This window comes from Ictidomys tridecemlineatus, chromosome 1 (assembly GCF_052094955.1).
Source record: "Ictidomys tridecemlineatus isolate mIctTri1 chromosome 1, mIctTri1.hap1, whole genome shotgun sequence".
Taxonomy (NCBI): Eukaryota; Metazoa; Chordata; class Mammalia; order Rodentia; family Sciuridae; genus Ictidomys; species Ictidomys tridecemlineatus.
In genome coordinates this window covers 67,967,734-67,979,829 of record NC_135477.1, presented here as the reverse complement: position 1 = coordinate 67,979,829, position 12,096 = coordinate 67,967,734, and the positions used below count along the sequence as shown (strand labels likewise).

At 36.8% G+C, this 12,096-nt stretch overlaps 2 protein-coding genes across 4 annotated transcripts in view; one reads left to right on the top strand and one right to left on the bottom strand.

Moving 5' to 3' along the window:
* The window catches only part of Prkg1 (protein kinase cGMP-dependent 1), a 1,167,449-nt gene that overhangs the window by 654,340 nt on the left and 501,013 nt on the right, over window positions 1-12,096 (top strand). The gene's annotated exons all lie outside the window — the stretch shown is intronic.
* Cstf2t (cleavage stimulation factor subunit 2 tau variant) lies at window positions 7,095-10,999 on the bottom strand. Its single transcript, XM_005340331.5, has one exon. It carries the CDS (start codon window positions 10,719-10,721, stop codon window positions 8,853-8,855), a length of 1,869 nt encoding a protein of 622 aa, XP_005340388.1. The 5' UTR covers window positions 10,722-10,999; the 3' UTR covers window positions 7,095-8,852.

Sequence of the window (12,096 nt, the reverse complement as noted above, 5' to 3'; positions counted from 1 at the left end):
TTGTAAAAAACATTTTACACAATCATACTTCTGCCTATAGCAACAATAAGTGGATTTTTCTCTTTTTATTAAAAAAAAAACAGCTTTTGTGTCATAGTAACAGGATATGTTGAGGGTCTGAAGATGAGCTAGAGAGCACCTACTGCTTGGGGTGGCCAGCCATGACTGAAAGTGGAACAATTTGTGAGTTTGGGGGAGACTTAGTGAAAACAACTTAAGCCTTTCCTTTCTGTCTTGAAGAGTGAATTTGTACTGAAATGCTACCTTCAGATCCCACAGGGGGTTGGCCCTTACAGGAAATATGTGTCATAATCCTGATCCAGGAACCATTAGCCACCATCCAATGCATCTGTCTCCCTCTCCTTGTTTATAATCCTTGGTGAACAAGAGAGTGCACAGGAAGTGCAGAAATGCCTCCCCCCCCCCAAGTCACCAGCTCTAATTCTTCTGGAGGGACAGCCATATGTGGGCCATTTTAAACCAGTTATTACTTGTCAAGACTTAACTTGTTTGCCATGTACTGACATTGGCACTAACTAGGAGGAAATGGGCAAAACATTTATCTGAAAAATATAACAAATCTCCACCAACCAAAGATTCTATAAGTCCTCACACTTCTGAGATTCTCTCCCTCTGTCTCTCCCTTCCTTCCTCTTCCTCTTCCTCTTCCTCTCTCTCCTCTCTCTCTCTCTCTCTCTCTCTCTCTCTCTCTCACACACACACACACACACACACACACACACACACACACTTCAGCAAATTTGTTTCTTTACAAGGCAAACAGAGCCCTCAATTAGGACTACAATAGGAGTAGTCTGAACACACATGAGCACGGGAGATTCACTGGTTCCCTGTTATTTTCACAGTCTCACAATAATGCTTTGATGTCACCACTTGAAAGGCCTTGAATTGAATTTAAATTGATGTTTGCTAGAAATGTTTTGAGTTCAATCACTTAAACTCAATGTAAACTTTTCTTTAAGGAAAAAAAACACCTAATTGGCTTAATTTACAAATGTTGATTTGGTTAATTTGTACCCTTAATTATGATAAGGTTCAAAGACAAACTTGAAAGGCTCAATAATAGCAGCATAGAGTTTTGATAATTTTCCCAATAAATCCACTGAAAATAAATTAACAGAACGTATACTAGACTGATCCTTTTAACTGTTTTTGCTTTATTGGTAATTTCTTTTTGATGCTTTAGAATATTTAGATGAGGTTTGAAAAATTTTTAGCAGCAAAATTTTGTCAAAGGTTTATGCTTACTGAATCAATAGAACAGTTCATCTATTGCCTTGATTAAATTGTGTGAGAGTCTTATAGGAATATTTCTTGGTCATAGGAAGAGAAAATCATAGAAGTGTAGTACCCTAAGTTGAAATCAGTATTCCTAGCTGGAGAGTTTATCTTTCCAGGAAAATGATGAGTCTTGTGGGATCGGGCCCAGCAAGGTGGTGCACGCCTGTAATCCTAGTGACTCAGGAGGCTGAGGCAGACATTCAAAGCCAAACTCAGCAATTTAGTGAGAACCTCAGCAACTCCATGAGACCCTGTCTCTAACTAAAATACAAACTTGAGATGGGGCTCAGTGGTTAAGTGCCCCTGAGTTTAATCTTTAGTACCAAAAAAAAAAAAAAAAGCATCTTTATAAGATATTGTTTATAAAAGACAGCGTTCATCCCAGAGTCACAGCTTGTCTGAGACAATTTATTGTGTTCAGGTGAAAATATGTAATAAATGTATCTTTTCTATCTATTCAACACAGTATTTTCTCCACCACGGGGAACATAAAAGGCTCATATATGTGGACTAAATGCACTCAGGTGTCTTCTTTCAAAATATTAATTTCAACTATTTTTATGGTCCAGTGTTCATTTAATTATCTAGGAACAAATACAATTCTTGTTTTTCTGTTTGCCTGTTCAGTATGTCTATATTGAAGGCTTGCTCCTGTATTTTCCTCAAACTGGGTAGAGATTTTTTCCAATTCTTGATCTTTTGTACTACTGAGTAAATTAAACATTCCCCATTTGCCATAATATTAAGTCTTTAAGGTATTTTTGTTTTCCATTTTATTTCTCTTAAGGTTAATTTTATACGATGCTTTTGAAATTTATTTGCATGTGGATCCATGAGGGTTTTATTAAAATATAAACTCTGATTCAACAGAACTGGAATGGGACCTTAGAGTCTTCATTTCTATCAGGCTTCCAGGTAATGCCTATGCTGCTGGTCCAAGGGCCACATTTTAATTAGCGAGAGATGGAAGCATATTCCATTTGCTTGAGCATTTCACATCAGATGGGTGTGTGGTGCCAGGCTCGAGTCTTTCTTGGGTGAAACCCATGGAGATAGAGGACAGATTACTATGGCAACACCAAACTTCAAGGTTTTTTTCCTCCATTATCTGAAAAATTCCCAAGAAAAATGAAATTTGGACATAGTGTGTTGTCAAAGACTGCCAGTTTTAAACTTCCTTTAAATGGAATGAAGATTTGAATACTTAGAAAGTATGTGGGTATATAATTCTAGATTTTAAGATTTTAAACCTATGTTTTGAAATTATCTTACATCTACAGAGTTTAACAATGGTCCATTTTTTGGTCACTTACTTCTATAAAACATTACCAAAACTTTCAATATATTTTCATAAAAAGAACCTTTTTTATACTTATGTTAATATATCTATTATATATATGTGTATATACATATATGTATATATGTATACATATATAAAAATTAGTACACTTGGCATAAGCTGGTCTACAAACAAGATTGAAGTGATAAATATATACATGCCTTAAAACATTCAACATAATTTTTATATAAATATAAATTTATATATATATATAAATATATATATATAAATAATCATATATATATATAAATAATCTTCTATTTTTGCAACCATAATTCATATTCTGTTACTACATTTATACCTATTTTTACGCCTATATGGAAAATGTATTTGGCAAATTTGAGGAGCTGAAGCTATATACACAATAGATGTAGCAATGAGTGAAGAGGCTGTGATAGACTCTGATGCTGACAAAGTGAAGAAGGAAATTACTAAGGTTTTATAGGTCAAGAAAATATTTTTTTCTATAAGCAATGTAAACCATAAAAGGTTTTGCATAGGGAATAACAGGAAGTTATTATTTTTAAATCACTATAATTGCTATATGGGAGTTGCATAATAGATTTTTTTTAAGGTACTGGGAATTAACCCCAGGGATGCTTAACCATTGAGCAACATCCCTAGCCCTTTTCATTTTTCATTTTGAGACAGGGTCTCACTAAGTTGCTTACAGCCTAAGTTACTCAGGCTGGTTGTGAAGTTTTGCCTCAGTCTTCTCAGCTACTGGGATTATATAACAGATATATTTTAAGAACTCTATTCTGTCTACTAGACCTATGTTCATTCTAGAGCTATTAATATTTAATATTATTAATATATTAATACTATTAATATTAATCTTATTTTATAAACACATTTTAATTAAAAAATAAGATGCAGTCATTTTGGGTTAATATTTATTAAAAATGCAAAAGATTTATGGGAGAAATACACTGATTGGGTTAACATCTCAGAACATCCCTTTGTTTAGTCTCCTTCATGAAAATCTATCTATACAAAATTCATCATCTGTCTTGTTTTTATTTGCTCTGGGTTATTGTTTATTTTCATGGTTGGCTTTGCAGAAATACACTTGATAAACCAGTTGCCAAATATTTGTTTCATATTTGTCAAATTAGATACCAATAGTTTTTCTTTAATAACTACATGTTTATACAAAATTAAAGCAAATAATTATAAAATTAAAGTATAGGGATTGACTGTGACTCAAGCCAAGTATAATACCATAGGGAAAAATTCTGACCTATGACCAAATTGGAAAAATATGCATTCAAATTCAAAATTTTTGAGAAAATTGGGCTGGTCAACAAAATATATCTGCAAGCTCAACTGGCTCAAAGGCCACAATTTGAGAATCCTTATCCCAAGATATTAAAAACTTTAGGGGACAGTAATTCTGGAGGTTTCAACAATTTCTCTGTTGCTAAAAATAGATGAGTAGGGTTTTTTTATGATTGATTAGTATTTAAAAAATGAAATCATTTTGGATATAGGATTAGCTAATGATAGGGAATATATTCTAATTGTTTACTTCTCTCAAACAAAGTTTTGTCTGGCAATAGTCCTAATTTATATAGCTAAAATGATTTAACTGTGAACAAGGGTGATATTTGTGACATACAGTATGGTTTTATGAATGCTAATACACCAAAAGCTCCAATTTAGGGCTTTCTGTTATATTGTTAACTCAAACTGTACCATTTTGTCATGTGGTACATGATCAATGATATTAAAATGAATGCTTAAAACAAGGGAAATTGGGAACTGAGTTATAACAGATATATATTTTTTCCAAGGAAGATTAATTTGAAGATTTTAATGTCCAGAGAAAAAACAAGTAGATTCCTAAACTGGCTCAGGTTGCTTCATATTGACTCCAGGTAATAAGGTGAGGTAGTAGTACAATCACAAATTGAAAAATACATTGAAGTGGTTAACAGATTTTGCAGAATTATAAAAGGATATGTTTAATGTAACAAGACAAAATTCTGATTAAGACAGCTAATTAAATAAACGAGACATAATAATTTGGGGAAAACTGTTGATTTCATATCTTAATACCCAAAAGATAATCTGTTCTACTTCCATGAGATAACTATGTAATGTTTCTAAATGCTTATTTTTTTATGACACACCTGATTCATTTCAAATGTCTGCAAATATTACACCGAGTCATACAAAATTCATTATGGTTGATATTGTTATGAATTTTGTTCTAACTCCTTGATGATTACTTACCTATCTTTGGGTCTTAATATCTACTTGTAAAGTAACCCCTTTCTTTACAGTTGGTAAATATCCAGGTATTCCTATATATAGTATTTAATGTATCACTTTTGACATAGTGCATGCCCTCTACTGAGGTAATATTGTGATAGAAAAATATCAACAAGAAGCCTGAGAGTTAATATATCATGAGAAAAATGATCTGTAATATGGACATTTGTGATGGTGAATTTTAAACCAAAGGAGTAAACTTTTGTTTCTAGATGTGAAAATAATATAAAAGCAAATGAAAATATGAAAAGTTTTGTTAAGATTAGAAAATGTATATATATGTACTCTCTCTATATATCAGAATCATATATCCACTTTATATTTGTCAATATTTAGTTATATTAGGTATAAACAGTTTTAATAATTTAATAGTTCATTTCTTTAAATATAAATCGGTTTTTGGCTACAAAGATTCTTTTTTTTTTCTTCTTCTTCTTTTTTGGAACTTGGGATTGAACTCAGGGGCACTCAACCACTGAGCCACACATCCCCAGACCTATTTTGTATTTTATTTAGAGACAGGGTCTCACTGAGTTGCTTAGTGCCTCGCCATTGCTGAGGCTGACTTTGAACTCGCTATCCTCCTGCCTCAGCCTCCCAAGCTACTGGGATTACAGGCCTGCGCCACCATACCCAGCCAGAGCATTCTTAATGAGATGAGAAAAGCAAATGGTAACCAGGGAAGTCTGTCTAAAGATTAGCTGATGAAATAAAGCAGTGAGAGGTCTGTGATTAATTCAGTTTTTCCCAATTTAGGTTGATCCACATAATTATCCTTAGACTTCATCAGAACTAAGAGAAAGGCTTGACATACCATAGAAAATTAGGTTCTGTAAGTGTAATGTCCCATCACAGCATGATAAAAGCAAGAAGCCTTGCAAGCTGATTATAAGGGCTTTTTAAAAAATGCCTTTCTAACAAATCTGAAAACTATCTTTGAAAAGTTATATAAAATCTCACTTACATTGGCCTTACCTTTGCCCGAGATTGACATAGGCTTACAGCTCAACTCCAAATATTAGAAATCCTAGAAAATCAGCAGATGTTAAAACACACTTTTGTATTCACCAACAAGTGATAGAAATGGGAAGACTGGTGGGAAGGCACTGATTTATCATTCTATAATCCCAAGAAATATGTACTCCCCAAAAGGAATAAGCACCAAAGAAAACATAGCCAATCATCTTCAACCTTTATTATGAATGAATTTACGATTGCATTTGTATTCTGTATGTTATGAAAAATGCTGGATGCCAAGAGTTGTAATTGATGGTTGTGTAGTAAAATGCAGAAGGTTCTGATTGTAGCCGACATGTGTTCTTTGAATTATTCTTTACTATCAAATTAAATAAGCCTCTCTACTTCCTATATTAATACTGGAACACTGAGATTGTTAATTGGAAATGAAGAGAAGCTATCTTATTAACTTTTCAAAGAGTTCAAATGTTTGCTTTTATCATACTTCTAATTAATAATTTATGCAAATAGTCCTTATAACTCATTTCTTTTAATCTAAATCCTCTCAGGTAAACTTAAGTGTTCTTTTTTTTAATACTTTTTTTTAGATGTTGGTGAACCTTTATTTATTCATTTATTTATATGCAATGCTGAGAATCGAACCCAGGACCTCACGTTTGCTCAGCAAGCACTCTACCACTGAGCCCCCAGCCCCAGCCCATACTTAAGTGCTCTTAATGAGAATTTTTTTCCTCTAAGACACTTTAAATTGCCCTTTATTCCCACCTGTGATTTTTCAATAGTGAATACAGGAATGAGTAAGATGGTTCCTATGTTCAGAGTTTTTAGTCTACTGGCAATGGGAATATGGGAGTAGGGGCTACAAGTAAACATAGTGTTTCAGTAATGAAGATACCTGTAAGCTGCTCCTTAACACAGAGTTCTCTGTGGGAAACACCAGCATAAGCCTAACATCTGACTATCAACAAGATATTGCTTCTGATACAAACCATAGAGTAACACATGCTTTATAGTTATTTCAACTGTTGAACTGTATGGATGAAAATGGATCTAAATGAATTTTCATCAATTTTTTGCACTTTCATTAGTTTTGTCTTTTTAATTAACAAAAGTAATCAGGCCCTGGCCTATCTCTTAAGAACAACAAACTTCCAAATAATGTATTCATTCAAATTAAATATGAAAACTGAAATCAGCCTTAATTGTACAATGTTTTTATTAAACAATGCAGAGATTTTACTAGAACAAAGACTATAATGTAATAGTTTTCACAACTAGAGCCCTTCAGTGAAAGCTTTAGGATAAAGCAACTACAATTTCAAAGTAACCAAGCCAAACTCTAAATGAATATTAACTAGAACTTTCGCACATACACAGGTGAATTATCTTCTCTAACACAGGAGAAACAGAAAACACAAGAAATTTAACAGTATAAACCACCACAACAAAAAGCAAAGCAAACAGCAAAGAACAGCATAGGAATGAAAACTTTGTAAAATGAGAATTAATTATCCATTCAAAATGTAAAAGCCTGGCAAAAGGAAAATAACTTCATTTCTAAGTGTCAATATTGTCCTTGTATTAAGATATTTTTCCTTCTGTAACTAGATACTGGGTTTCCTTCTCCAGAGGAAAATTGGCTGGTTATCTGGGAGTTTATTCTTCTGTTAATTACTACTTAGACTGTGATAAAATGTTTATGTGTCCACATCCTCAAGGTTTAAAATTAAATTAGATGGTACCTCTAAAGGAAACGTGTTAAGTTCCACTTTCCTATTGATTTTAAGTATATCTTATAGATAAGTATATTAGGATTAAATGACTTGTCAAAAGTGAGTAATAAGTCAACTGAGCAAGTATTCAGTCTAGAACATCTCTACCTATCTTTGCCTCAATGATCTGATACAGTGGCAATAGAAAAAAGCAGTTTATGAAACAAGAAAAAAAGGCATGCTAAATGTTGAGACTAAGATTTTTAACTCCTGATTCTCACTGACCAAATGGATACCATCTATACGTGGAAGCTAGTTACAAGGAAACTGGAGCTTTACTGAAAGAAACCTTCCACTATTCATGAAAAGCCCAGTGCTGTGTATCCTCCTCACTCAGATGGTCCTTTGACACTGATTTTTGGGAAGGATGTACGAATCACTCAGATTCAGATTTAGGGCTTAAAGACTCTTGAGAAACAGGAAAGTACTGAGAAATTACGGGGTCTCATCAGAGGAGACTTAAGTAACCTGGTTTATCCTAGAACTATCCCTGTAAAATCATCACAGCCAGGGCCAGGGCAAATACTGCTTGTCTCTGAAGAGAAGTATAAATGAACTACATTAAACCAGGTGGATTCCTTGATTTTTCAGGTAACAGCTTTTTTTAAAAAAAACTCTAAAACCACATATTTAAACTCATCCTGTTAGCCCTAACATTTCAAAATAATTCCAAAACTAAAACAATGTTTAATCTAATACAAAGCTGTATTGCCTCCAAAATAGGATTCTGTATTTTGAATGGTTTACCAAAAAATATATCTTATATTTTGAGGTAAATGTTTATACAACCAAAAATCCTTAAACATTAACATTTAACAGGTTGCCTTTTAGTCTTTATGTGCAGTTTTCACATTGTTTTACCCAATATTTTAAAAATGTAGTTCACATAGTACAGAGACTATAATATTGCTGCATTCTTTGTAATCTTATTTGGTATAGTATAATCATTTTCAGAATTATTTTTGTATATTTACAGTGACTTAAAAGTGAACAGCCCCACTCCCTCCACCCCCTACCCTCAATTAAAAATGAAAACACAAAAGACAATGAGAAATGTGATTAGGTTCTACGAGGGAAACCCTATCATTAAAGTGTAGGGATGCAGAAATCAGCTTTTTTGCACCCATTTTCTATGCTACAGAATAAATTCTATGAAACTACAACCAAGTATTTTTAAAAACCTTTTAAGACGCTCCAGTGGATTTCTGGATTTGCTCTTTTAAAATCAGGATACTCTGCCTTTGCTCGGGTGGCAGCATGGCAATCTGATCTGCGGTCAGCTGAAGAACCTGCATGATCAAAGCTGCTTTTTCTTGATCTTGTGGAGTTACCTGACTCTGCCCAGGACTAAAACTGCTTGGCTGGCCTCCACCTTGCTTGCTTGCCCCCTGCATACCTGCTCCTTGTATTCCCACACCTTGTATGCCTGTTCCCTGCATTCCTCCTCCTTGTATGCCTGCTCCCTGCATACCTGCTCCTTGTATACCTGCCCCCTGCATGCCACCTCCAGGATTTCCCACTCCTGAAATGCTTGGGACCTGTCTAGGTCCCTGAGGACCACTTGCCCCTATATTAATGGGACCAGGACCCTGTATTCCACCAGTCATGGGGCCTCTTGAACCTGGGCCAGGGCCTCTCATCTCTAATCCTCTTGCATCCATGCCTCTTGCTTCCATCCCTCTGGCTTCCATTGCACAACTTTCCACTGCTCTTCTCTCCATCACTCTTGTCTCTAAGACCTCTGTTTCCATGGCTCGAGCCTCCATCCCACGAGAATCTCTACCTCCTCTACCATCCATAGGTAGACCCCTTTGATCTATCATGGGTCCTCTAGGCTCTCCAATTAGCAATCTGGGATCTGATAATGGCCCTCCTCTCAAATCATGCGAGGAAGGGCCACGAGTGTCATGACCAGAGGCATGGTGCATGGGGGGACCTTGATGGGGTGGACCCAGATAACCCCTGGGTTCTACTTCTCCAGTAACTGAAAGCAGAGTCCCGCCACGTGGGTCATTTGGAGCATCTCCTAACAGTCCTCGAGGAGGTAGGCCACCAGCAGTCATGGGTCCACGAGGCATAGGAGCTCTAGGATCGGACATAGGTACTTGTCCCCGTTCTAAAGGCACCGGACCAACTCCTGGTATTCCAACTTGTGCCTGCATTGCTCCTCCAGGAGTTAAGGAACCAGGACCAGGTCCAGGAACTCCTGCAGGTATTGGTCCTGGAGCTGGAATTCCACCCTGGATAGGAGTCTGCATCAGAGGAGGAATGTCCTTAACAGGTCTTCTAGCCAAATGTTGAGGCTGAGGAGCTGGAGGATTCTGTTGGTTCAGTAGAACATTAGGTCCTGGGCATAGCCCAGGGCCAGGGCCAGGACCAGGGCCAGGGCCAGGGCCAGGCACAGGCACAGGCACAGGCACAGGGCCAGACACAGTCTGAGATTTGCCTGGGATCAGTGGTGTTACATGTATCTTGCGATGCAGAATTTTCAGAGCAATTTCAGGATCCATGATTCGCATCACTACTTGTGCTTGCAGAAGCGCATAAGCCAGTTGTGGATTCTGAAGTAACATGTTTCGAGCTTCTTGGTGACTATTTTGGACGCAGAGCTTCATCTGCTTCATCAGCTCAAACATCTGCTCCGGAGGGAGACTGGCAACTGCTCTGGTAATTGATTCAGGGGCATCTTCTGGATCGATAGGGTCCCCATAGGGGGAGTCAATGATGGGTGCTGCAGGCCCCAGGCTTTTTAACTCCTCCTTATTCTTTTCACTGGCAGCATTGTCCACCCGAAGCGCTCTCCCACTGAACTCACGCCCATTGAGGTTCCGCATGGCACTAAGCGCGGTCTCCTGGTCTTGGTACTCGCAGAAGCCATAACCTTTGGGTTTTCCCGTCTCTCTATCATATACGAGACGGAAACTGACAACAGAACCAACCTCCGAGAAAATGTCCTTTAACTGCTCCTCAGTTGCCTCATACGGGATGTTTCCCACGAACACGGAACGCAGCGATCGATCCATTGCCGGGTCTCTCACCGCCAAACTAGACATGATTCCGGTTGTGCACACAGCCGATAGCGGATTCTTGTAAGAGTCGTCCTCTTGTGACCCACACTTCCGCTGAGCGAAGGAAGCCGCTCTCAAAATCCGGGCAGAAACCTTAGAGATCCACTTGCAAAGTTCCGCTTCTTCGCAGAACCTACGTCTCAACGTCCCACTAATTTGGTTAAGCTTTCAGCGCCGGATCTTGTGTGATTCTTTCAGCCGGTTATTATTGAGACGCATAATTCCTTTCCCATCTATTATTCTGCAGACTTTCTGTGAAGCCCCACCCCCACCATGACAGCCTCCGTTTGAATTGACCTGAGTCAAAATGGCCGCATAGACTTCACCATGGTAACCGAGAGAGTCCGCCTCCCTTGACGTCAAGGGCGGTTTTGTTTTCGTTCCACTAGCGGGAAACCGCCAACCGAAAGCTAATTTAAAGCGGCGTGGTTTTTGATCTGATAGAAGTATTTTTACATAGTCATTCTCTTTAGCACAATACGTTTAAACTGTATTTAAAAGTACATTTCAGACTATGAAGTAGAGGTGTATTCATTTAAAAAGCATAATTGAGATCTGCCCTTTAAAATACAAAAGTAATACCTTTTTTTGGAAAATATTTTTTTTGGAAATTAACCGCCCAGAAAGACAAGCTGAGACCTGTGCCAGCTTCTTTACGCCCCTTCTTTACGCTCAGTATAAATGTCACTTAGGTGGCCGATCCCTCCAGGCTTTTCTGTGTTTACACAGGCAGCGGTTGTGTTATTCATACTATTAGGCTGTTTTTTTTTTCTTTCAATATTAATCGCTTGTAATATTAATTAGCGGATAATAATCGCATTCTGTGGCCGCAGAGCAAGAATTAATTGAATTTATTTAGCTATTCTTGTGGGCATTTAATTTAGTTCTAAATTTTATTACAAACTCGTATGCAATGAATCCACCTTACTATGGAAAAGAAAAATGACTTAGATTTTGCTACAGATATCTGAGATAGAAATTTAAATTCATTGAATGTAGTCCCACACCCATTTGAGCACAGATCTGAAGCTTAGAGAGAGCTAGGTAAATTACCCAGGGCCAAGCAGCCAGTTAGAGGCAAAGCAATTCTTTCCCAGTCCTCCTGATATAGTCCCAGAAACGTGCTACCCTAAAAGATAGTCACTAGTCACATGCAGTGAATATTTCAAATGTAACTATTGTGACTGTGATATTGAATTTTAATATTTTTATTTCAATATAAAAACATATTCAGGTAGACACTGGAAAGTTTTTAGCATTTGGAATAATTTGGGTATGCAATCTACTAAGCAATGATGTTATTTATTCTAAATAAAGTTTTTCCAGTTAAGATTATCATTTTAGCTGGAGTGTGCTCACA

Bases quoted from the DNA above. Each gene is read 5' to 3' on its own strand.
- Cstf2t (XM_005340331.5), bottom strand. From the start codon at position 10,721: ATGTCTAGTTTGGCGGTGAGAGACCCGGCAATGGATCGATCGCTGCGT.